Source organism: Musa acuminata, chromosome BXJ1-7 (assembly GCF_036884655.1).
Source record: "Musa acuminata AAA Group cultivar baxijiao chromosome BXJ1-7, Cavendish_Baxijiao_AAA, whole genome shotgun sequence".
Lineage (NCBI taxonomy): Eukaryota > Viridiplantae > Streptophyta > Magnoliopsida > Zingiberales > Musaceae > Musa > Musa acuminata.
The window spans coordinates 41636589-41664407 of NC_088333.1; the positions used below are offsets into that span (position 1 = coordinate 41636589).

The 27819-nt window shown below is 38.6% G+C and overlaps 1 protein-coding gene across 3 annotated transcripts; it reads right to left on the minus strand.

Annotated features, from left to right (window-relative positions):
- Positions 1-678: 678 nt before the first annotated feature.
- On the minus strand, positions 679-27819 carry LOC103992724 (uncharacterized). 3 transcript variants are annotated; one of them, XM_009412544.3, is made up of 16 exons: positions 27307-27816; positions 23883-26537; positions 21535-22003; positions 21149-21374; positions 20559-20723; positions 20060-20332; positions 19699-19944; positions 18135-18518; positions 16639-17988; positions 16473-16529; positions 13025-13453; positions 9249-9472; positions 9009-9142; positions 1548-1799; positions 1287-1465; positions 679-1199 (listed from the first exon to the last, which is right to left on the minus strand). In XM_009412544.3, the coding sequence occupies exons 1-16, from the start codon at positions 27710-27712 to the stop codon at positions 1113-1115; spliced, it is 7536 nt and encodes a 2511-aa protein (XP_009410819.2). In that variant the 5' UTR covers positions 27713-27816; the 3' UTR covers positions 679-1112. The 3 variants fall into 3 exon arrangements, 2 of the variants coding, with proteins under 2 accessions (XP_009410819.2, XP_065049369.1); XM_065193297.1 differs by lacking the exon at positions 679-1199 and having other exon boundaries at positions 1325-1461; positions 27307-27817; XR_010515265.1 differs by lacking the exons at positions 679-1199; positions 1287-1465 and adding an exon at positions 2345-2471 and having other exon boundaries at positions 1737-1799; positions 27307-27819.

The window sequence follows — 27819 nt, forward strand, 5'->3', positions numbered from 1 at the left end:
CCCGCGCCAGCTCGACCATGCGAAGGTTGCATGATTGGCCTAATCCTATCGACGTGCAACAACGGCAGGGCCGGCCGCACTCATGCTTTTAAGCATAATCGAAAGAGCTGTTTGGATAAGAATAAAGAAGGATTTATTTATTAATTTTTTCTTTATAATGTGATTTCAATCTTAAGCTATACTTTTCTTTATCCATTCTTTTAAGTGTAAGAAAGGCAAAAGGTCATAACATAAACATTTCAGGAGTGTAATTAGTATGTTAAAATGCTGCACACAGAATGCCAACAATCCAAATCATGATAGAGACAATTTATTACAGAAATACTAATGTATTGCAGTATGAAATATTTGACTATAATTCTCCTTGATATCACCACTGATAACTTAATGCAAACTATATACAGAGCTCACCAAAATTTATGACTGCACACGCTATATAGCTTAAGTTAACTAAAACAGTGAAGAACACCAGGCGATCAATTTCGATGCTTTCCTCAGGTGAATGTTTCAGATCTAGAACACAATTTTCCAGGGACTGTCTTGATGACATGCTGCTGCTGCTGCTGGTGGTGGCAAAGAGAGCAGATTGTTGTTCTGATTGGTGTACCTGACACGAAAAGTTCTCCAGATTCTTGGTATTCCTGGCACATGGGAAAGTTTAGCCATCTGAGATGTGACTGAAGGGAAGGAACGTCCCGTATGGTGTATCCTTTATCATTTTACTAGCAGCTTGGCATTCAGATAATTCAGACAACTCTCAACGCGACACAAATAGGTGTAAACCTAATTACAGACAACTCGAGAAAATATTTTTTACATCCCATTGGCACCTGAACAATGAATCTAAATAAACCAGAACATAACACAAGGGAGCCAATACAACCAAAAAAAGCATAAGATTATAAGAGTCAGGATATATGACAAAGGATATACAAACTTGAGGTGCCAAAACTGATGATTTGATGCCGTTAGACTTCGTTGGTCAAGCCAGGTTGCACGCCTGACATATAAGAAGTACAGAATGAAATTCAACTAAGCACCACAGAGTTCTTCGGGCCTAACCCTTCCTGAAGCAGATTTTCTTTTGGTTTCTGTTAATTGTTCTGTCAAAATTATTTGAGTTGGACAAGCTTTACAGAACCATCTCCACCACATGTAAGAAAACCATTGGAAAGCACTTGGATATCAGTCACAGCAGCCTACATAAAAGAGTGAGAGATAGTATCTAGTAATGTTAATGATAGGAAAGTACGAAATTATGTTCTAGGTTCTGTCTAAGAGATTACTCTGACAACTCCACCAAAGCCCCGTGAGTTTGGTTGAAGAAAAGTGTGGCGATCATGCAGCTTTTGCCAATGATAAACCAATTGGGATCTTTTGGCATCCCATAGTTTCACGTCTCCATCTTTGCTACCAGTTAAGAACAAGCTGGTGTTTGGGATAGTCGTTATCCTGGTTACACTTCCTTTACCAACACCAAATAGGAAATCAGAATAAAGAACTAATTTATTCTTATAGAGAATATATGGAGAAGGTGCCCGATGTACCTAGATGAGCCTTTGGTATATACCAGATCATCCCATTTGAATTCTCACCATGCTTGAAAGTTCCCAAGTTTGTATCATGCATTGTCTTGAGATCTTGCTCACTGGCATGCCTATTCCGTCTAGACTTTCCAGTTGCAATGTATCGTAAGTCATGAAGCCCAACATCACCACTTTTCCCTCCTGTAACTATTATGGGTGAAATAGAACCAGTCCCGATATCATTGTCGAACACTGATATAGAACGGGCACCACCTTCAAATGAAAGAAGATACGCAATCAAAAGATGCATTATTTGGGTATACAACTAATACTTGATATTCTTGTCTAAGCAAAATCAATATGTGAATAACTTATAAATTTTTATTTTGTTCAACTTTTGCCTGCTCAGCAGTTCATTATTTCCTCAATGAAAATCTACATGCATTTACTTAGGCAACATTTATAATATAAGCAAAAGAGACTAAGCTCTGATCCTTCCATCAGGACTGTGTAATAAGGAAAGCTCCATACGAAACACATAAATAATCCAATGAACCATTGGAATACAACTCCTAAATCTATAGATCGATGCTCTGCACATCACCTCCGAGTGAGAACATACAAAACAGTTCTTAACCAACCATGTATGTTTTAAGCATCGAGTAAAATAAAAATAACATGACATATAGCAAGGTGAATAGCGTGCCAGTGGAATCCAACTTGATCTATGGATAACCACTCCATGTGTGCCACCCTTTTAGCTCACTTGACAATTCAGCCTCCTTATTGTTTTAAGAACTGACTCAAGTATTACGAACCTTGAGATATTTACTTGACTAGACAATGTTGAAGGGAAAGCTTTTGAGGATTGAAGTTTACCCTCCCTCCTTCCCTCCTTTCTCATATTAACTCAATGAGTGTCAACATGGACTCGTTCTTTGATGTCTGAACCTTACCAAACAGGGTCATCAGGATACATCAAGTGAAAACTGAAAAGTTGCTACAAACAAATAAGGATGAAAAATAGCTAGCAACCAAATTAATGTACAAAGTAAATCATTCTGCATGGACTATGACTGCAGTACAGAAGTAAATCATTCTGTATGGAACACAACTGCACCAAGGACATAATATAAAAAATGACTTTGGCTAAAGAAGTATGCAAGTATTAAACTAAGCAAAGGTTGAAGGCCATCTTTTCTTACCTCAGTATTTTGAAGGTGAAGGGAATGAATTGTTTAAAATTTTATAACCGGTTGTCTTCTGTAAATCTGATAATAGTACCATGAATACTTACAGGAAGCACAACAGTACTATCGACTTGCTGTCTCTGATAGGAGATCAGGAAGTGCTTCAAGAGTGTACCAAATTGTAGTGCTAGCTGCATTACAATTTAGTTCGACATTACCAGCTCAATAAGCCAACTTTTTGACCAAATTACCCATTCAGTACAGTACAGGTGGTATTCACCGGTTTGACAAGTTAGCGGCACATGGAACAATTTGGGCTGTACACCCATCTGGTACATGGTGGTACAAGCTCTGTACCAAGCACTTGTTTTGTTTTTTGTTTATCAACTTTTTTTAGTACCTTTTGAAACTTAGTACGTACTGGCATACCGATGCCTAGTACACTGGTGGTATGAACTGGTATCACACCGGTCCAAGCCCTGATGATATGAACTAGCAAGTTGATCAAAATTTTGCCAAAGGCCCTTTAACTACTCATGAAGGACCATAACAAGAGCTAAAGCTAAAATGATGAAAGAAACCTTAACTTATTTATTGGAAGACATTTGGAAGGAGTAAGTTGGTCAAGACTCGATCAAGGTTCTATGTGTTAGGATCGAGAGCACTAAGAGGGGGGGGGGTGAATTAGTGCAGCGGAAATCTTATAATAAATTAAAAATCAAAAGCTGCGTTCGTTCAAAAACTATTATGATGCAAAAGCAAATTCTCAGTTTGTATCTAAGTGCAGTTTGCGTCTAAGCGCAGATTGCGTCTAAGCGCAGTTTTGCGTCTAAGCGCAGATTGCGTCTAAGCGCAGTTTTGCGTCTAAGCGCAGTTTTGCGTCTAAACTCAGATTTACGTCTAAATGCAGATTTACGTCTAAACGCAGATTTACGTCTTAACGCAGTTTTACGTCTAAACGTAGTTTTACGTCTAAACGCAGATTTACGTCTAAACGCAGTTTTACGTCTAAACGCAGTTTTACGTCTAAACGCAGATTTACGTCTAAACGCAGTTAGACGCAGATTTACGTCTAAACTTTGAAACTCGTTTGTATACTCGCAGAAGGCAGTATGCAGTTCAAACCAAGACGTAAACGTGAACTGAAATCTGATGATTGAGCGAAGAAAGCCGATTTACGTCTGAATGCAGTTTTACGTCTAAATGTTGAAACTCGTTCGTAAAATCGTAGAGGACAGATTGCAGTTATTAATAGGATTAAAATGTAAGCGTAAACTGCAAGGAAGCTCGTTCGTAAAAACACGGAAAACAGTTCTGCAGAATCAAACGTAAACGTAAACTGTAATGTATGAAAATACGAGTTTACGTCTGAATGCAGATTTGGAAGAACAGCACTTAGAACTTGTTCGTGAAAGCGCAGAGAGCAGTAGTGATGAGGGAGGTTTGCAGTAATGATAAAGTGCTCGAAAATAAACGCAAACCAGAGATTTAGAGTGGTTCGGTCAGCCTTGACCTACTCCACTTTTGGCTTCCTCCACCGATGAGGTTGCCGACGTCAACTAGGTGCCTTCCTTCAATGGGCGAAGGCCAAACTTCCCTCTTACAGTTTCTCTCCTTTTGACAGGCTTAGGAGACAACCTTTACAGACCTTTCTCTCCTCACTTTACAATTGAAAACTTGAAGAACAGAAGGAGGAGACTTAAAGGCTTTACAACACTTTTGAGCTCTTTAGAATCACAGAAAAGATCACAATTTCGGTATAGGTCTGTATCTTTTCAGTGCTGAATGGGTGGGGTATTTATAGGCCCCAACCCAATTCAAAATTCGAGCTCAAAACGATCAAATCGATCAAATCCCAGAATTTCTGGGATCAGGCGGTTGCACCTCTCGACTGGAGAGGTGGCACCGCCTGGCAGAGCTCGAAGACTGAGCTCTGCCGATTGCTCCTCTCTGCCAGAGCTCGAAGACTGAGCTCGATGGTTGCATCACCTGGCAGAGCTCGAAGACTGAGCTTGGTGATTGCATCACCTGGCAGAGCTCGAAACAGAGCTCGGTGGTTGCATCACCTGGCAGAGCTCCAAGCTGAGCTCAGGCTGATCCACCTCTCTGCCAGAGCTCGAAGACTGAGCTTGGTGAATGCATCACCTGGCAAGGCTCGAGACTGAGCTCAGGCTGATGCACCACTCTGCCAAAGCTCGAAGACTGAGCTTGGTGGTTGCATCGCCTGGCAGAGCTCGGAACTTGAGCTCTGGCGGTGCAACCTCTTGGCTGGGGCGGTTGCACCTCCCAGCCGTGCAGCCCTGGCGGTTGCACCTCCTGGCTGGGGCGGTTGCACCTCCCAGCCCCACAGCCCAGGCGGTTGCACCTCCTGGCTGGGGCGGTTGCACCTCCTGGTGCAATCAGGGTCCGAATGGTTCACTCCATTCGACCCACTTTGAATCTTTTCAGGGGCCCAATTGCCCCAAGATTAAGCTAATGGGATCACCTCCCATTTTCATGCTTAATCATCGTGCTAACTACGATTATCTCTAAGACAACTTCTGCAGCTTGCTCCGATGCGTCAATCGCTTCTTCCGGCGAGTTTCCTGCCAACTTCCGTCGATCAACCGATAACCCTCGGTGATCCTTCTGCGGACATCCGGCATACTCCTGGACTTTGCGACGATCCACTTGGCGAGTTCCGACGAGCTTCGCTTGGCAAGCTTCTGGACTTCTCGGATCTGTTCTCTCTGAACCTCCGACGACCGTCCGAACTTCCGTCGAACTCTTGAACTCCCAACGTGATCATGATCTTGACTCCGGCGCAACTCCTGCTGCTTGTCTTACTCTCATCGTAGTTAATCCTGCACACTTATCTCAACACATAGATTAGATAACAAATGACAATTGACTTCATCATCAAAATCCGAGATTCAACACTATGAATGCAAGAAGAGCCTAAAATGGTCAACATGATTCAAATAAGTCCAAATCATAAAAAGAAAGTCCAACTTTGAGAGAATGATGAATTTTTAGCCTATTTTAAGAATGATATGAACCAACAAGTTGATTATAATTCTGCCAAAGACTCTTTAACTATTCATAAAGGACCAAGCTAAAGCTAAAAGGATGAAAGAAACCTTAATTTGCTTATTGGAAGGCATTTGGAAGGAGCAAGCTAGTCAAGACTTGGTCAAGGTTATATGGATGCAAGAAGAGCCTAAAATGATCAACATGATTCAAATAAGTCTAAATTATAAAAAAAAAATCCAGCTTTGAGAGAATGATGAATTTTTGGCCAATTTTAAAGAATAAAGGTCATTCAGCCATGTTGGACCATCTTAGGAATTGTAAGATTATTCATGAATGATCATTTAAATAAATTCAAGGCAGATTAATGAGTGATCTACATTCATGAATTAGGAATATGAATGTCATTTAATGTATTTAATGGATTCATTTCCTTTATACTTGGCCTTTGTATTATATAAATAAGACTGACTTCCTATGTAAGAAGGTAATTTAGAATTATAATTATCTTTCAACATTGGTGAGTCTTTTGTTTTTAAGTTCTTGCATGAATCTTGGAACTTATCAAGCTTTCTGCTTGTGACGTTCAAAACCCAAAAATCTTTGCTTTTCCTTTCAACTTATTAAACTTCTTAGTTTGTAGTGTTTTAAGGGAATCAAAGTATTGTTCTAATTATTTTATCAATTTTTCATTGATAAAGTGATTAGAATAGTTTCCCTTACTTCAATCTTGAACGATTCATCTTATTTCAATTCGTTGGAGTGTGTCAATTTGCATTCCATATGTATCATAATTCTTTAACTATCGGGGTGTATGGTTGCTAAGTTGATGATTTTCATCACCTACCTACTAGTAAATGAAATTATTGATACCAAAGGATGAACAAATATGAAAAAGATATCTGGTTACCAAAGGATACTTCTCAACAAAACAAAAGATTCATGAAAGCTCAGAAGTCCAGTTATTTATTTGGAACTTCATGTAGTAAGATGCACAAAAGGATGTCTAAAAATGAAACGCTGTCAGCAAAAGTTGATGTTGAACATGTACATTTTTCATGATTTCACTGCAAATAACTGAAAGAAACGTGGGAAAAATTAAGAAAACACCTTGAAGTAATCCAAGAAACTGCAGATGGAAAAGAAAATGTAACTTTATCATGGTATCTGATAATATAAACTACCATAAAATATTAAAGCAAACTTGTTAGGAAAATAGTTCAAGAAATGTCGATAAGTATGCATATTTAAAAATTGGTCAAAATAAAGACAAATTTGACATTCTGCAATAATAGAATGCAAGAACAGTTTGCAGGGAGAACAGTTACAATCAATTAAGTTGCACATGAGGTTCAATTACGGTATGTTTCTCATGATAACTAGTGACTAAGCTGATACAAAAGATTGAAAGAATAATAAACTGGAGATAGGGAATGAAAATCACTCCTCATGATAACACATCACTTTGCTTTTTCATGCAGATTTTCCAACAATAAGGGAAATATGAAGAAATGTTTTGGATGATTAATTAACCAAGAGTTAAATATTCTAGCTGCAAATTACTGGCAATCAAGTTCAAAGTGTCACATGAGGATATGTGCAAAATCAAAATTGAAATGAGATTATAATTCCAGTGATTTAAAAAGCGCTAGGCGCCAAAAGACGCTAAGGTCCAAAAATGCCCGAGGCGCTAGGCGCTCGCCCGAACGAAGCGAGGAGCTAAAATATAAAAATATATAATATAATTAATAAATATAATTATTTAAAAATTTAAATAAAAATATGTTATTAAATTAAGAAAATCTAAGATACAAAATCATAATGTCACATTAACAAAAAGTTTCAAAATTCAAATACTATTATTAGTATACTGTTAACTGTATACAGTATACTGTTAACTGTATACTGTTAACATTATGCAGAAGGAGAAGAAAGAAGAGTAGTGTAAGGGGGTGCTGACTGAAAAAAGAGGAAGCGGCAGCGGCAACGACAACGGGAGCGGGAGTGTAAGGAGGCAGCGACAGCGGGAGTGTAATGAGGCAGCGGGAGCGGGAGCGGCGAGCGGCAATGAGCAGCGTTAGGGTTGGGCAGCGACAGCTGATATCGGTTTTAGTTGGTTCGATTGAACCAACTAAAACACCGAAGACCGAACCAAACCTAAAATCCTGGTTCGGTCGCCTGGTTTAACCCAAGCGCTTGCCCGAAGCGCCCAGCGCCTGGGCTCGGGCGAGCGTCCAGGCGGCACCTCTTTGAAGCGCACTGCCTGGAAGTGAAGCGAGGCGCTCGGGCCTCGCCTCGCCTCGCCCGAGCGCCTAAGCGAGCGCCCGAGCGCCTTTTTAAATCACTATATAATTCCACTGTGGCTATCAGCGAATAGGTTTCTGCAGCTTCAACAGTTCAGCACAGTCTCAAATACATCTGAATTGTTTTGATTATGAAGGTATGTCTTACATGTGAAAAGTTTATCTGGTCAGTAAAATAAGCTATAGCTCTTGTGCAGTTAAAGTTTGAAAGTTTATATAGCAGTAGGTATAGAAGTAAACAGCAGAGAAAATAAGATCCCTACATCCAGTATTTGACAAAGGTCTTTCTATCAATATATAGGAATGAGTGCCTGATATAGGCCAGAGAGAGATCCCATCTAGGTAGGCAAAAGAGCCAGTTTGTCACACAACTGGCCGGCTAGATGAGCAACTTGCTTTTGGTGTTGGTATCTCTTTGGTTATTTTGTGTCAAGGCTTTTGTGACCAGATATCTGATCTGCCTAATCTTTACCCATCAGTAGTACCAACTACCAAGTCCACAACTGTTAACTACATAGTTAATAAGACTGAAAGAGTAGTACAAAGTGCAAACACCATATATGCCGATCATCAAGATCTGAAATGATACTTACAAATGCTACAAACCAGGATGATTTACATGACAGGAGTATACATAACATATAAATTAGGAAGAAAACCTATAAAATAGTACCATGACATAATAGGCATGTAGCAACCAAGAGGAAAGTTGCTCCTATATGAAGTTATGAGTTGTCACAACTATAGATCGAAATTTAGAACCTCACATGCTGCTCTTCTTGTACCCGAATAAGAAATTTAGAATAAGTTTTCAAATTTGTATGCATTTGACTGTCTCCTATTAATTAGGTTTAGATAGAAGGTGAGAGGCCCATATTAATAACCTTGCATGATACTCTTCTTGTACCCTGATAACAATAAGCTTTCACATCTAGGTTTAGATAAAGTTAATGTTTTTGAAATACCAACTTGGGCTATACCTTCATGACAAAATAGAGAAGCTTGGCATGTGGCAGGCGGGGCCATAGTATCCCATAAAACAACATTGACACCATTTGTGCTACACCCAGCAGCAGCAAGAATTGACCCACTAGTGGCCACGTATGCAACATCCCTGGGAACAGTTTCAACCCATCAATTAAAATCATAAAGAATGATGCAATGTTCATATTGATTTTCATAGTACTGGAAAAAATTTGCCTAGAACAGGAGGTACATACGATGCATGATTGCTAAAGCAGAGGGAAGAATCTGTCGGGTGTACATTGCTCTTCCCTCCCACCTCAAGTTGCCATGTGCATACTGTGCCATCTAATGCAGCAGTAGCAAATCTGTGCCCATAGTGATCAAATTGTAATGCAGATATTGATGCAAGTGCATAAGGAGGTGGCACATTAGCTGCAGGAAGCACACCATAGGTTGCTGTAGCTCTGTCTTTCCCAAACTGCAAAATGCAATATTAACAAAGCAAGTAAGTTTATGATTTTCCTATTTGCCCCTCTCAATTCAAGTTTAGCATATGTATACTTGCAAAGCTCAAATCTTCCCAATGACATAATATCTGCCAATTGACTGTTAGCATAATGGCATTCACAAAGTGACATTAATATTCCCTTCAAAATGTTGAGGAACATGAGAGATCAAATAATTAAAGAAAGAAATAAAGGATATTTTAGTTATTTAAAATTTTACTTAAAAAAAAAATCAATGATAACCATGATTAATAGTAATTAACTTGAATTTATTGGAGGAATTGTTAACAGAAGTGACATATATAAAATATTTAAATATTTAGATGGTCATGTACGAAAAATATACATTTTTGATGTGATATAAGTGAAATATTAAAATTTGGAGGAGCAAATATGTATTTCCAAACTTTGAAGGGATAGATATGAAAAACGCCATAGAAATAAAAGGTTTGTATAGTATTTTTTATGCTATCATACAAAATGCATGTAAATATTATAAATAATTAGACAAGATAAATATCAAAACATGAGAAAGTAAATATTATCAATAATTAGACAAGATAAATTTCAAAACATGAGAACAGAATAATTCAAGCATTAAAAATAGGTCCACATGTATGTGTTTTACCTGACATTATGGAACCAAACCAAGTCACTAGGGAATAATTGAATTCCCCAGGTCAAAACATAATCTCTTTTGAAACTATTACAATTCAGAAAGTAAATTTTGGCTCACCTATGTAGCTAGTAAAGAATCTACTAGACTTCAAACAAACCTATACTGTCATAAAATATTTACAAATAAGCCTCAGATATTGATAGTCGACCAATTATTTAAGCAACACTGTATCCTACTCTTATTTTACATATAATACTTCTACCTATTCAAATTGACAAATAAACTGGGAAGAAGAATTATTAAAATTAATACCATAAAAAAATCATCAAAACTATCAAAACCATCTTGTCCATCTTTTTATGAATTTACCCATTGTTGACCAAGTTCTTCGAACAAGTCTTCCACTTGATTCTGAAGACAGTGACCATCATTTTAATCAATTTACAGAACTTGTGCTTAGAAGAACTTATACTGCACCCATAAACAAATTATTCCAAGCCTTATCCATGCTTTATACCGTCGACCTCAACAATCTAATATCCACTAGATTTTGCCAGGGTTTTTAATTTTGTACATGTACCGGTTCGCCAATAGACCGGCACGTGGACAGCTTGCTACCAGGCGGTATAAGGTTTTTGGCCCTATATCAGGTGATACGGGAATGTACCAGGTGGTAACGATCAAAATTTCGATTGTTACCAACCTGTACCGGGCGTTATAAAGCAGTTGTCGTCCAACCAAGCTTACACGCCCCTCCCCTTCGGCACAACATTCTCCCAATGACCGTCGTAGTGATTGCCATTAGCCCAGGTGAGCGCCCCACGGTCGGATATTACGTCATTCGGCCACTCACTAATGTACTGGTTTCCACTCCGCCACACGTATCGGTCGCAACCCTCCTGTAGGTTGCACCACTAGCCGCCCTCATGATAGTTGTCATTGGTGTACCACTTGTATCTAAACTTGTGCTCTGTGTCGCCAAGGCAAGCGTTGCCCTCCAACTCGGTGAAGGTCCCGAAGCCTTCTATCCGATTGGAACGGAGCTCTCCTATGAAGGTCGCGTTGGAGGGCCATGAGAACTTTCCCTTTCCGGAAGCCTTCCCTCTCCGCCACTCCCCCTCGTGCATGCACCAGTCAACCCCAAGGCACTTCGCCCGTCGGTGGGGGGAGTTTTTCTCCTCTGTGTCCACGATCAAATACAAAAACCCTAAGTTGCTTCGTGTTCTCCACTCAATATGCCCTGGCAAACCGCTCGGTACATCAGTACGTACTGTACCGAGCAAGGCTCAGTACACCAATACAATACTAGATTAAAAACCTTGGATTTTGTGACCTCGTCAAAGATAGTAAGACATATAATACTCCATAAGTGCCCTTCGACTCCATCAAACCCATCCAGAATACACATTTTGAATTTTACTATTCTACCCATATTTTTTCCCTTTATAAGGAGAGGATGAAACTGAATCTATCATAGAGTCACATGATTATTAAATCAAAAGACAAGAAGAAATAGAGAGGAGAGGCAGAATACAGAGACTATGAACAATTAAACAAATTTTGTATTTCGTAAAAGTTGCAATTTAGAAAGATGATTGAAACCCCAAAGCAAGAGCACAAAAATATAAACAATGCAAAGATTCTGAAAAAAAAGAAATGAAGAAACTTATGATGCACGTAGATGAATATAGATGAAAACATATATATAAATAGCAATGCTAAATATCATGCATACGAAAATACAAGGAAAAAAAATCTAATGGATCAATGAGTAACCATAACAAATAGCAATGAGTACGTCAACATATTTCTGTAGAATTTCATATTTCTCTCTAACCAAAATGATTACATAGGCTACATATAAACATATGTACAGAAATTACTTACAAGATAAAGCATCCGATGAGTCACAATTAGCCATATATAATAAGGAATTTAATGTATTTTTCATAAGAATCCAACTCTGATGGATCAATATTAATCCAAACTAAGGCAGAGACAACTTGTGGAACTTAAATTAAATACTTTCCAGCAAGGTCTGCAATACCGAATGATACTGCCCGTACCAGGCGGTTCGTACTGGTCCATCAGCAGACCGACACACGGACCGCCCGCTACCAAACGGTATCGTCAACGGTGATCGAGGGAGAAGAAAGAAGAGGGAGAAGGGGAAGAAAGAAATAGCAAAAGAAAGGGAGAACCTGGAGATCGCCGCTCTCCTCTTCGTCTATTGGCGACTTCTCATCCGTGCGCGGGAGAAGAGGCATCGGCATCGAGGGGCGGAGAGAGGCGAAGATTTTTTTTTTTCTTCTCTTCTCGAGCGACGTCGCCTCGGCGATGTCGCAATTTTTTTTTAATCTGCGACGTCATTTTTTTTTATCTACGACGTCACCTCGACAATGTCACCCGAGAAGAGAGGTGATGTCGCCACGGGCGACGTCGCAATTTTTTTTTTAATCTGCGACGTCGCTCGAGTTTACCTATATATATATATATATATATATACCGAGCGGTATATCAAAATATATCGCTCAGTATACAGTACCGTACCATACCGAATATGTCTTGAAATTTTGGTATGGTACGAAATTTCAATCCTTGCTTTCTAGTTTGTATTAATAGATTCTATCACCATTTGTCAGGAAGGAAACATATTTTAATCATAAAATCCAAGTTATAAGAAGGAATATGCGAGTGAAGATGCTGCAAATAATTTTTTTTTAACTTGGTGATAGAGCATCGATAGTACCAAAAAGAACTTTGACAGGATAAACTTGAAATTTTCACAGATACTACTATCAGTGTCTTAACAAGTTTAAGAACTTGATTAATAAAAAGTTCTCTTCAAAATATCCGAATCAAATAACACAACAGATAATTTGGCATTATCAAAGAAAATTATTACCTCCCAGAGGTAGACATGTGTGTTGCTAGATCCAACTAAAAGGAAAGGCATCGAGGGATGACGTGATAATGCTCGTGAGTGAATGTTTTCAACTGTAGCTGGAGGATCTCTAAACTCCTCAAAATCTTCTTCTTCTCCCCATCCTAAACCTACAGCTCCAATACCAGCATAACCTGGTATTCCAAATGCTCCACCACCAGTCAGGTCTTTTCCTGGTCTTGCCAAAGAGCCTACGCCAATTGTCGCACCACCCAAACCAAGGTGTGCCCCTCTTTTGTTCCCAAGGCCAATGCCCTGAGAAACATATGTAGGAACAGGTGTAGATTCACAACCAGCCCACCCATCTTGTGGCCAATCAGAAACTGACCAGATATACTCTGCTTGTTGCCTGAAATGTTCCTTATCTTCCAAGTTGAAGAAAATGAGCCCCTAAAAATAACCAGTTAATTGGTATAATAACCATAAACAATGAGGTGTCAAGATATCACCGAAATAAAAATAATGAAACCACAGACATAATTTCCAATATTTCTAATATCAATTATTTTATACTATCAATCTTCAAAAATAAAAGTACAATATAATTCAAAGGATCAGAATGCTTTTGGTGCCACATATCTTACCCATGACTGATTGTACAGTGACAGCCAATAGAACAGTACATAATAGATACCACTAATGCCATGTTCTCCTGTGCCTAAACTAGCTAGAATGCATGTTGCCAGTTCTTCATGAACAGAACACATGATGCACCCTTGATACTCGATGAATAGTTGCTGACACAGTAAGTACAAGTGTACAACAATACAGCCAACACCAAGATCCGCAATTTGGAACCACCTAAATCATGTATCATAACCCAAAAGAAGAAAGGAAATATCTGTATGACATGAATAAACATGCAGACCATTTTAAGTAAGGATGAAGGCCTGTGATACTGACAAGTAATTGTAGATCTAACAGAAATGCTATATTTTTGTAATTTTTGAATTACATATATTACCAAGAACTTAAGTATACAGGAATAACTGCAATCCACTTAACCAGGATACGGGCATTTACAGGGAATTACTCCCACCCCATCTGCACCATCTCGTCAAATGTAAATTTTTGTTGTTGTTTTACAGTATTACTCCAATCCACTGAAGTTTGCAAAATGATTTATTTCATGCCCCTTTTCACATGTATACAGCAAGTTTTGGAGCATTACTCCATAATTACATGAGCCTAAACTGGAGAAAACAAGGTATAAATTTCTATCCAATAACTAGCTGTTTACATTCTGGTATTTCTCTTTTGCGCCAAATTGTGCCTCAGCTAAAAGACATGAACTTGATGGTTAGTCACAAAATATTGCCAAATGTGCCAAAGAAATTTTGGGTTATGCTCTACAATCTCCCATTACCAATTCATCAGGGCCCACAGAGTGACACACATAGTATGCATAGAGGTGTCGAGCCATATTCAGGAAGAGTATATGACAACACTCATATGAAAGGGTGTGAAGGTTAAAGATATTGAAACACAAAGGGGAGTGAGGGAGCAAAAGATTCAACAATATTCATTTACTAAAATCTTGAAAGACACCCCAAATTTCCCAAAGATCCACCTATCCACAAATTGAATAATGACAAGCGTGTATCCTCTATAAGTCCTTAAAAAAATATTATATTACTCCGAGGGAACAAATATGTCTTGAACAAAAGAGCAAGGTTTTAAGTTTTGGTCCAAGATCCATACTGATTGTTGACAAGACTGGTATGGTACATACTGGAATATTGCATATTGGCACACCGTATGCTGGCATACTAGTCAACACAAATGACAGACCAAATAGAAAGAAGAGGAGAGGAGAAGGAAGCAGAAAGAGGAGAACAAATATAGGGAAAGAAAAAGGCAGAGGAGGAGGAAGAGGGGGTAGAGGAGGAGGAGGAGAAGTAAAAGACAAAAAAAAGAATGAAAGAGGTAACGGGTAGTAGTCTACCACCATGGTGTGGTATGAATACCAGATGGTAAGCTCAACTTGGAGCCGGACTGAGCGAAATTAGAAAGTCTGTGTGCTGGAACTTGGTTGGACTAGTAAAGAATTTCTATGTACTAAAGCTGCTGAAGTTTTGATAGTAAGCTAATTCTTTTCTATGTACTATAGGAGAATTTCGGTCTAGAAAATTGGTAACATCACACAAGTAAACAGGTCAAATCCATGTGACAAATGCATGCATTAAAGAAAAATCAGAAGAAAATTGATAGTCATCAACTTTTGTCCAACATGAGGTGATATATTCCAGACTCCAGATTATATGACACAAAAACATTTCATCCATATAGGATCAGTGATTGAAAAAGGCACTCGGGCGAGGCGAGGCGAGGCCCGAGCGCCTCGCTAATCTCCCAGGCGGCGCGCTTCAAACAGGCGCCGCCTGGGCGCTCGCCCGAGCCCAGGCGCTGGGCGCTTCGGGCGAGCGCCTGGGTAAACCAAGGCGACCGAACCAGGATTTTAGGTCTGGTTCGGTCCTGGTTCGGTTGGTTAGTTGGTTCAATCGAACCAACTAAACCGATATAACCCTTACCCAACCCTAACCCGCTGTCGATCCCGATCCCGATCCCGATCTCGCTGCTCACCGCTGTCGCTGCTCGCAAACGCTGCCTCTGTTGTCACTCGCGCCTCCCGCTGCTCGTCGCTCCTGTCGCTGCTCGCAAACGCTGCCTCTGTCGCCGCTCGCGCCTCCCGCTGCTCATCGCTCCTGCTCCCTTTCCCGCTGCCGCTACCGTTGCTCGCCGCTGGCCGCTGTCACCTCTCGCCGCTCACCGCTGCTTCCTCGTTTCTCAGTCAGCAGGCTCAGTATACAGTATACTATTAATATTAAGTTTATTTGAAATGATTAATTTTCAATACTGTTAATAGATTTTCTTAATTTAATAGCATATTTTTATTTAAAAATTTAAATAATTATATTTATTAATTATATTATATATTTTTATATTTTAGCGCCTCGCTTCGCTCGGACGAGCGCCTAGCGCCTCGGGCATTTTTTGACCTTGGCGCCTTTTGGCGCCTAGCGCTTTTTAAATCATTGTATAGGATTATAGTTGAAAAAAAACCAGTAAAATAAAAAAGCTTCAGCACTTGTCGATCTTGATGGATTGATTTTTCATTGGGGTGGGTTAACATAGCCAACAACCAAGTCAATGGACATCAAGCAGTGGGCATCTGATTTTTCTACATAGTATTTGTTAAAACACAAAAGCAGGGTTCTTCATTACCAGGAAGAAAAACCCAGTTCTACAAATTATAATACTCTTATAAAAGTAAAAATTGTGTCATGCCATAATCAAACAAATCTTCACAGAGAATATAGCCATAAATAAGAACAAATTTTTAGGTTCTAGAATTCTCCTTTCACAAGACAGATCACAAATCATGCTTTATATGCAAGGAAGAAGTTACCTTTTTGTTGCTTGCAAGTGCAACTTCATTCTCATTGATGGAGTTAAAGCATATAGCCTGCATCGAAAAGAACATTTTTAACCTGCTTTTATAACCATGATGCTTAACTTGCAGATATTATGTTCTGTGCTTTTTGGGAGAAAAGATTTAGCAAAGAAAAATATACCTCAAAAAGTTCCCCACTTCTCTTCATAACTTCTTTTGGGTTGTTGAAGAAAGTAACATCTCCCCTGGGACCTAAGTGTTTCCTATTTGTTTCAAGAAAAATATCCTTGTCCAAAATTGTACCATCATGTCCTGATTTGGTTTCTTTATAAAGACCATTACCACCAATCTTTTCTCCCTCTCTATTGTCCAAAGAATCAGCATTCTCATTCTCAGAGGAAATATTCCTCTGCACATCTTTCCAGGAAGCAAACTGATTCTGATGATTACAGGGAAAAGAGCCAACTTTTTCTTTAGCAAAATACGCACATATTTCAGAAGGACTGACAGAAACATCCCACAATATCTTCAAAGATGGCTGCTGCTCATTGTCAGGCAGTTGCAAAGAATCAAGTCCCTGATTTAGACAATTCTGTAATGAGCACGGATGGGAGCGAGCACATTCATCCAACCAAACAATACTATTAACTGGTGAACCTTTCAATGCTTTCTGTTTAAGGAATGAAGCGAGTAGTTTTACCAAAGAAGAGGAGACATATCTGAGTGCATTTACTAGTGAATTTGCACTAGCAAAAGGAAATGTATCGATCACATTTTTTATACTTCTAACATCGTAACACTCTTCATTCGCTGGAAACTTGCTGAGTCCAAGCTTTGTAAAGTTCAACATGTGCAACCATAAACAAACCCCTAATATTTGCCACCTTTCATCTTCTGGAATTGAAGACTCACGTACTTCTGAATGTTTTTGTTGAAATCCAGAGTCAGAAATGAATCCAACCTCATCATTTGATGCATCATGAACCAATAGTGAAGTCTGACGTGAAAGTTCCCTCAGTTTCCCATATGCAACTTCAAAAGAGACCTCATCATTGATAAATGCATTTACAATAGGATGAATCATCAGAATCAGTTCTTTAATATTTCTTCTAATGCATGCAGAAGCAAAGTTTACATAAAATTCAAGAAGATCAAAAACCAAAGACCACAAAGTGAGATCTTCTGGAACAATTTTTTTCTGACAACTAAAGATTAGCCTGAAAATATTGATCAAGTATAACATGTTCTGCAAACAAAACACACTAAGTAGCTGATCATGACTATGCTCTCTAGATTTCGTGTTACTGTCACAAACTGGATTCAGCATTGAATAAGTAAAATTGATCGACACAACAAACCTAGCCAGAAAACATAAGATCTCCTCGGTGGCCTTAAACAGAAGCCTGATCAAAGCAGGATCCAAAACCATGTCAAGAGTACGGTGATTATCTTCACCTTCTAGAGAATTTTTGACATACAAGAGCAGGTAACCAAGAAAAATCAATCCCTTGTTGTCGGCAAAAAGTAGTACCTGCATAGGCAAATCACAATTTTACTGTCATGAGAGACATACCTTTAAATGTCATTAGTTGATGTGAAACTTGAAGATGTAAATATTACAGATCAAAGAAGAAAGAAAAAGCAAAAGAAAACTGTCTTGGTAATATATCAAATTACCATGTTAGCTAAGCCAACTGGCCTCAGTGAGAATTTCCTGTCAAACATTGATATTATCATGCCCAGATCAAGCTTCAGCTGCTGAAACTCCTCATCTTGATAAGCAACATAGTCAGAGCTAATTACTTTTCTGAATTTTGATAGGTTAATGGATGGCCATCTTGGGTGATTTCTCAAGTAGCTTGATATGTATCGTAATGCCATATTTAGTTTAACATCCAGCTCCAACTGATGGGCCACACTTTCTAGTAGCCAGTTGCAAGCATCACTAGAGAATGGATTCAGTATTCCTTGAAAAAGATCATGATTTTCAACACCTGACATATTCTTGTGGTCCATACCTTCAATGCTTAAAGAAGATGACAAGCATTCAAGTGCATCAAGCTTAGACAAACAAAAAGACACTTTATCAGCCTCAATGACCAAAATCATGTTTTCTCTCATAAGCTATTAAGCACAAAACAACTCGAGCAATAAAGATAAAAGCAATCACCAAACAACTGATTCCTGATTAGAAGATATCACAGAGTATCTAGGGAAGTTCCCAAATTCCAGTAACCTTTTCTTTTTGTTTTACATATGCGCAGTTTGATAAATCATTTCAAAGAAGAAATTATATCACATAATAGTGCAACAAAACTGGGGACTATCCAAATATCTTATCATAAAAGTTCACAGAGCTTTATAACATTTACAAGTTCAGTAGGAACATCTTTCATCAAAATATTACAAGAAAAATAAACCTTATTTACAATCTAGTGAATTATTAGCCTGTAATGATCTTTCACCTAAAACTATCTTTTATAACAGCAAAATAATGAGATATCATTTTAGTTCCCATGTCAATTCACTATAATCAAACCCTTCTAACTAATTGTGATGTATTGACAGGAGAAACCATTAGCCTACTACAATTTCGTGACTTGGCCATATATTGCTAGTCTCAAATCTCCAAAATATTCATCATTTTCACGTAAACCGCAGGAGTTATGTACAAGTTACGTGTATTAATTTTCCTTGGCATCAAAAGACAGATAAAAAGTGCACATTCTACCGAATCTATTCTGGACCTAGCAAATCCGCCACAGGCCCTGAAATCCAGGATTAGCTCAGATAGAATGAGACATCAACAATATACTGACTATAAACATTTGATCAAGCCTGGTTAGGTTAATACTTAAATACTGCAACAGTTTCACAAATCCATAGAATTTAATCAATTGTCAGAATTTGAATAGAGTGGAAAATGTTTGATAAGATAAGATATTGAATTTCGACTTCCAAAATGATTTCGTCAACTACAGAAGGCTCATGTTCAAAATCTGAATCAATGAGCGAGAAAGAACTGTATCTGTGATTCCGTGTTTGCTTGGAGAGATGAAAATATATTAGATTCGTCACAAACTGAATCCAATATCCAAAGTTAATCACAACATATGTCCCATATCAGATACAGCAGATGCATAAATGATACAAATAAGTTGTAGAAAGAAGAGTTACTAATTCAGCAACACAATTTGAACAGACAAAATGAATATGCAAATCCAACTTAGATAGAACTTACAGGGATTCCACATCTGTTCAAGGCACTTGCGGCCAAAAATGCTGCAAGCTTAGAAAAGGCTGCTGCGACATTCTCACCAACAGAACATCTGAAACTATTTCGGGTGGCAAGTATCATGCAGTACCGACCAATATCAGGATCAGATAAGAAAGCATGATTGTGCAAAGCAACTAAATTACAGCTGACATGTTTTGTCCGAAAATCAACTAGTCTCTTAACTGATTGTGAGTAATTCCCCAATATCCACTGACCATGCAAAATTATGTTAGCATTAACAGGCTATAGAATTTTGACATAGAAACAATTGGAAATTTCTGGGAGAATGAGAAAATAAAAACTAGGATGCTTATATAACACATACCTCAAGTAGGCTGGAAAGCCAGTAGTCACCTTTCTCTAATGCATTGGGAAGCAAGATGCTTAATATGAGTTGCCTCTCCAATGGACCACCATAACCTTCAATGAGCCGACAAATAACAAGAGCTAGTTGTTCATCCCCAAGGTTCTTAGCACAAACAGTGACAGCAGAGGAAGGATCTCCACCTAGCAGAAAAAAAGCTATTGCGAGCTCCAATTGATGTCTTCCCATCAAAACATAAGCATTCTTCAGAGCAGCAGCTTTGTTCTTCTCTTCCTAAATCAGTGAAAATGCACTCTCAAAAAGGCAGTACAATGTTTTGCACCACTTTCCACATGAGCATAATATATCAGCTTTTATAAAACAAACTTGGAACTTGGAAGATCCATGCCCCCAAAATGTCATTTTTAATGCAAAATAAGATACTACATAAGTGCTTGCAAACTTCACACAATGCCCTAGAGCAAAAAGGAGTATATTATGCACAATTACACTGACAAACCTGGAAATTACGTGAAAGAAATCCAAACAAAACTTTGTCTTTCTCATCTTTGCTAATTTTGAAAAGGCCAGCCAAAACTTGAAGCCTGTTGAGTGCTAAATACAAAAGTGCACAGTCCTTAGGGTTCTTGTTTTTCAGATATTGCGATCTTGCCAGCTTCTCCATCTATATGGTCAAATATATTATGTTAGTCAGGAAGATCTGGAGCATGATTATGCAAAAGAATAAAAGCAATTAAAATGAACAATCAAACAGAATTTCCAGAAAGTTACATAACATTATCAGAATATAAACACATGCCCAGAAATTCAGTAAAGGGATGGCACACTATAAAACAATGGACCAACTTGTTCAATAATATTCAACAACCCACATAATCAAAAGAGCTGCATTTTTAGGTCGAAAGAATGATTTCAGTGGTACAATTTGTTTGAATACTAGTATTTTCATATTTTGTTTCATAGCAATGTGAGATTACAAAAGCTGCAGATCTATGATGTTTATAAATAGTAACTGCAGAATTATGCTAAATAGATAATGTAAGACCAAGCAATCAATCTGACATGACAGTTTGGAATTAAGTAATATACCCTTGTTCGCAGCTGTGATACATTTGTATACCATAACCCTATACCCAAATTTCTCATTTCTAACCAAGATGGCTCCGTGGATAAAACAGAACTAAGCAGATCATCTTGACAATCAGATAGGAAGGCCCATGCAGCCAACCTAGAGTTGATGACAAGCTCTTCAGCAACTATCTTTCCAAACTTACGAATGAAATATAGATGTTGAAATCGCACAGAAACCCAGAACCTTTGGAGAAATAAAAAAACATTGTTAATATTATGACAAACAATCCCAAAATCAGTGACTTCGTATTTGTATTTGTACATACAAGGTAGACACTTCACAAAGTATAAGAATAAATTTGATATCTTAGAAAATCACTTCTACTCTTTTTATTTGAACATACCTACGCCCGGCTTCATCAAGGCTTTTATAGGCTGAAGTAGCTCTTGCATCACTGATTTCATTCAGAAGATCAAGAATCACAAGTATTTGGGTTTTCTCCAAATCTGTCATACCAGCAATTCCATCAGATTTCTCAAGAGTTTCAATGAGATCCATGATTTCAGATTTTTCATCAGCAGTTGAAATTCTCCCAAAAGTGTTAGCCTCTAATTTACTGTCTAGCAACTGGAGACTGTTTCCTTGAAAATGCAAAGTAGGTTCTTCTGAAGTAGTACCCTGACCCCAAAATAACCTTTCACTGGATGAATTTACAGAGTTATTATCCTCAAAGTATGTAGACAAGTGAACTTCAGGCACATTATAGGAAGATTTTCCACATTGATTGCCCTTCATAATGGAAGATGAAGTTTTACTACAACTAACACATTTAACAAAATGTTTCACAATAACTTTTGCACGTTTCCAGTTACCTGCAACAAGTGATCATTGTTTCAACAGTAGTATGAAGTATGAACAACATCTTACAAGTGAAACCTTTGAAGCTCAGGCAGGAGTTAGTCATGGCCTAATGCTCAATGTCACCACAATAAAACTAGATGAAACAGAGAAAAGCATAAAACCAGATTATTAATAGCATTATAGTTTTTTAATGTCAAATTAATATCTATATATATGTATAATATTCTCAGCACAAATTTAATAATCCAAGACCAATACAAACTAAATGATATTCACTGATTCCTTATGCATTATAATTTTTTGTATAATATCCTTTTCCATGAGTATATTCCTCGAAAAATAATAATCAATATTAATAACAGAATATTCTCACAGAACCTATGGCAATGAAGCTAGGATCAGATCAGGAAAATAAATTTTGAGTGAATTATTTTTTCTGATTTCCTGGCGGGCACCATTTTCGGCAATTTAGGGACATACCATTTAAGTGAGACTTGAGAAAGAAAGTTAACCATATTAACAACATACAAAATGAGGACGAAGCTGGTGAGCACACATGACCTAAGGAAAAATAAAGGTATTGATATCTTGCAATGAATAAGGAAACAGAAGAAATATGACAAGATAAAGTAGGATTCATATTAATGGCACATAAGTAGAGGTAATACTGAAATAGATTATAATCCCTTAATATAGCTGTGGTCTGATACAGAATCAAACTTGGAAGGACTGAGAAAGCACTTTGTAGATAATGAACAAATTGTTCCAAGTTACAGAAGATTTCCCATTTGTCTGGTCAGCTTAGAGCTTGATGATGACTAAAAGTGAAAAATTAGCAAAAGGAACTTATAATTCAAATGTTAAGCCACTAACAGATTGCAGAACTATAACCCCATTGCCATGCATACCCAATTCTACTTAAGTTTATAGTGCTCAAATGGTGAAAACAACTCTTGTGTATCCAATGAATATGTCCTTGTGTATTTGTTTTCTGTTCCTCTTTAAGAGAAGTATCGACAACTGTCCAACTAAAGTAAAACTACTGATGAACAAGGCAATAATATTGTGGTCAGAATCAAATAGGCAATGGATAGAGCATGATCAAGCCTCTAAAATTCTAATGCTGCATAATATGATGCTACGTCACCAAGAGAAAACGATCATGAATAGCATATAGCAAACTATAGCATCGGATGAAGTAGGATGACTATGCTACTGTTGCTACATAGATCAATACGTCTCTTCTTTCCAGAAATAACAATCATTTCCAGGTTTGCAAGAGTCTCCTTCAGAAGTTAATGGCTACTTCCCTGCAGCACTACTTTTTCCATCATCTAAACATCTTCCACCAACTAGTCAGATGGGGTAGATTAAGGGAAGTATCATCATCAAATTGAGTGACTGATGGAGTTTAATTCTTCTGTACAGTGATTTCAAACCATCAAGACCATGTTACATTTATCTGGACATGGATACTTTGTTAGTAGGCAAAATACAATGACTGTTGTAAGCATAAAAAACAGTTCGAATTTAATATTTGAAAACCAAAGGCCAATTTTCATAAGATAATGTTATAAATCCTTCCGAGGTACTGGCTAACAATAGAAAACCAATAAATTAGAACTATTTATGCATAAACAGGTTTGGTCGACTGGTGATCATGACTCATGAGAACACACCCAAGGGGAAAATGGTGTTGCTTGCTTTCTAAATAGACAGTCCATTCACAACATAAGCTGCAGACTATTTGGATGATTGTCCTTCATGACAATAATATGTTTTTCAGTGTTCCTTAACCAACATAAGTTGCAAAGCAAAGGCTATGATATTTTTATGTGTTGCCTATGACAACTTGTATGACGTCAAATATTGTCTGAGCTGAAAGAGTACCTGAATAGATATGTTGAATCAATGCCTCAGGATGATACAGTGCTAAAGTTCCATCCAATTTATTTGATATATCTAGAATGGAAAATAACCTATTTCTAGTATCAGGAGCATAATCCTGCTGAAAAATCTTTCCACTGCTCCCACTTTTCAATTGTTCTTGTGTCTTGAAGATGTTTCTATCAGTATCACTTGCACAGAACAAGTTTTCTTGCATTCGATTAACATAGGCAACAGAATCATCACAGCACGGACTATTTGATCTGAATAACCACTGACTGTAGACAGAAAAATGTTTCTCGTGAACAAGCACAGCAGTCATCTTCGGTCCCCAAAAGAAGTCTCTTACAATGGTCAAAGAACTAGTGATTGCAATACAATACCAACTATGGATCTCCTTTGACTTATCTGAATGTACAAAAGAGTGAATAGAGGATCTTTTCTGTGAATATATACGCAACTCCATTGGCAGACAGATTCCAAGCAATGTCTGACCATTGCCTAAAGCTAACCAACTAAGAGCAACAACAGTCCCTTTTAAGAATATTGCATCTTCTAAAACAAAAGAACCACCACCTGACAACTTTACAGATTCCCAGATATGAAGACTGGATGTACTGTTAGGGCCACAGATGCTGGTGGTAGCAACTTTACTGCCAAAACTAGCTAAAGAGACTGCGTTGACTGGACCTTCATGTGCAGTAAATGTACCGGCTAACTCCCATGGGACATATTCCGTATCAGAATGTTCTGATTGCACATGGCAAACCCTCCATAGTCTCAAAGTTCCATCAGAATATCCTGTGGCCATATGGTATCCAAAATAACTACTAGGAAAATCATTAGAAGATGCTTGTTGGATGGATGGTAAACAACTACTTGGAGAAACTACAGCAACACTGGTAACTTCACCACAACACTGGGGAGTAGGTAAGTTCGATGACTGCCTAAAAGAATTGGCATAATAAAATTTACCAGAAGAACTTGTGCATCTACCTTCTTCCGAAATAGCAAGTCCTTTGACATCAGAGGAAAGTATACCACTGGTTCCGGACCTGTGAAGGATGACCTTCCATGATAAAGTTTGAAAATTTCTAATCCATACACAAAGCAATGAGAAACTACTATAACAAGATGATTGGCCAACACCGCAACTAATAGGTGTTGCAAACATTTGATCTGGACTCGCTCCATTTGTTTGACCACCAAATGGAATTGTGAGAATTTTGTGAGATAATATACTTTCCCCTTTCAAGGAATCTTCAATCATGAAACAATCAATTCCATCTTCATGTCCCACAAGAAGAAATCGGTTCTCCTCCAAAACTGAAGGTGCCCACACCAAGCATGAAAATTTACAATCAGGCGATGAAACTGGTAAATCTATATGACCCATAAGTTTCCACATGGGATGTATGTGCGTATGCACACCCAAGATGCTCTCTGAAAGAGTAGACAAGGACCAGAAGAGAAGTAAACCATGGGAATCCAATGAAACAGCAAGTTCAATATCACGACTATATGGATGCACTGCAATTTGTATGATGCGCCCAGTGTGCCCATGCTCACTGAGAGCACTGCCAGCAAAGCATGAAAGACTTCTCTCCTTTGTTATCTTACTTAAAATTCCATCCTCTGTATTTTCTGATGAACTATACAATTGTGACCAGCTGATTGAATTATCAGGCAATAATTGAAGCAAAGAGCATGAAGAAGGTGGACCAAAAAGCCGACACCTTGAAGCAACAACTTTTACTAGGATAGGTTGGCCCATTGTCTCTGAAAAATTACAATGGAGAAAGTTAGACCCTTTAAGATCTATCAAATCTGCTTTCTTCCACATCGTCACCCGTGGAAACCGTGTAGGGGACACATCATCAAGACAATGAATGGCCCAGAAAGTAATGGAGAAGTTAGGCCCTACACCAATCAACCACTCACACTTGCCAATTTGCTCACATTCAGTATGAGATGATAACAAAGAATAACAATCTCCTTCACCCTTTTCAATTACACCACCAAGTTCAAGTGCCCATTTTACAAATATGTTTCTACCAAGTGTTCCCTTCAAAGACTGGTTCATTTCAATCACCGCAACAACATGGAACAATCGCCTCATGTGCTTCTGATCATGCATGTCCTTATTGAATTTTCTAGGCCTACCATTGTCTATCTCACTCCACAATCTTACTGTTCCATCCAAGCAGCAAGTCAACAGCATGTCCCTCCATGCAGGGAAAGCATCTTTTTGCAATTGCATCCCAGAAAATGGCCTCCACTGAATCATCAAAACAGGTTGAGGATGACAGAGCTGAACTTTTGTTATTCCCGATTTACCATCATCATGATATACTAGAACATGCTTGGTTTCGTCTGACACTGAAGAATGAAGGTCTCCGGATATAACTTTGTCATGCTGCATCAATGCTTGCGGAGCTGTTGCCACAGACCCTTGAGCAAACTGGGTTGCAGAAACAATAGTTTGAGGCACCTCTGCTTTCAACTTCCAAGACATTTCCCAAGAGTAGCCCTTTTTCCTATTCCATAAGACCACTTCGGCACCACAAGCAACTAGCCCATCACCAGACCCTGTCCATCCAATCGTCTCTATTGAAAATGTCTCCACAAACCCCACAGTCTGCTTCCAAGAAAAGGAACCTGAAATTTTCAGTTGCTCAGTTATGGTTTGTTACCAACAACAGGTAAAAAAGTAAAAGTCCTTCAGAAATTTTATCCATGGTTGAAATTATTTTGCTGCTAACAGAACCCCGACTGCCACTGCTTGTCAACTAAACAGAAAATTCCAAGCAATTCGATGAATACATTGCAACAAGTTATTGGACATTTTTTACTTATAACACTAGCAAAAAGAACTTAGTCCACAGTATGCTAAAGGACTAACAATTGAAATGCGCTAATCCTGAACCTTTCTAGTACAATTGTTGTTACCTCCAGAATCCTGAAAGACAAAACTGGCTGGGTGCGTGAAGCAAGATCAACCCAGATGGTACAGTAAATATGCAAGTACAAACCCACCTACATACTCAGAACGCTTTGACTCCTTTGGATGAAGTAAAGCAAAATGCCAAGCACAGCTAGAGGCAATGGCACAAACATCTTAGGAAAGGACTAATAGATTCAAATATAAGATACCCAATTAAATCATGTGGCATATATTTTGTAATCAGAATCAATCTGAATATTCAAGAATCAAAGAAAATCTAGAACCTTTAAACTTTGGGAATGAAATTAATCAGTTCTTGATCCAAAACACCCGAGGAAAGAAGAGAAGAAACGAGCAGATTCAAAGAGAAACAGTCATGTGGAGATAAATCAGTTTGCTTGGTTTCTCTCCACTCAGTCCTTTTTCTCTCTCCAATTTTCTCGATTCTAATAGTCAGGAAACCGAAAAGACACTCCCTCTTACCTGATTCGCCGCCGGGGACCGGCAAGTACACGAAGATGCTATTTCCCAATGCCGCCGCGATCTCTCCCTCTGACGGTATCGCTGGGCACCAAGAGACCGCACTCAAATCGGCGGGCTCACCTCCAGGCGGCGGCTCGATCACCTGCCGGAAGAATGGGCCGAGTTGGCGTTCGTGGTCGGAGAGAGGAGAAGGAAAGTGGGAAATGACGAGAAGAGAGGAGGCGCCGTATGCGATCCACGAGGCGCCACCAAATTCCGGCAGCCAATCGATCGCCGACCCGCGGCGGTTTGGAGCGGGAGGGATCAGCTGGGATCGGACGAGCTCGAGAGGGAGGATATCGATGATGTCCTCGGACTCATCGGCTCCGCCTCCACGGTTCGCCGTGCCGCCGCCCGCCTCCGGCATCTTGGTCTCCCCTGAGGCTAACGTTGGGATACTGCGCGGAGGACGGTGCCGAGGACCGAGTGGGGAAAATATTTAAGGAACATCTACAAAAAGATCCCTGATTGAGA

What these genes read in the sequence shown, in the direction of transcription:
- LOC103992724 (XM_009412544.3), bottom strand. Translation starts at nt 27,712, where the DNA reads ATGCCGGAGGCGGGCGGCGGCACGGCGAACCGTGGAGGCGGAGCCGAT. An exon ending in GATTCAACATATCTATTCAG is followed by an intron (nt 22,004 to 23,882) that starts GTACTCTTTCAG and finishes CACTTGTTGCAG; the next exon opens with GTAACTGGAAACGTGCAAAA. An exon ending in TTCTTTCACGTAATTTCCAG is followed by an intron (nt 20,333 to 20,558) that starts GTTTGTCAGTGT and finishes TCACTGATTTAG; the next exon opens with GAAGAGAAGAACAAAGCTGC.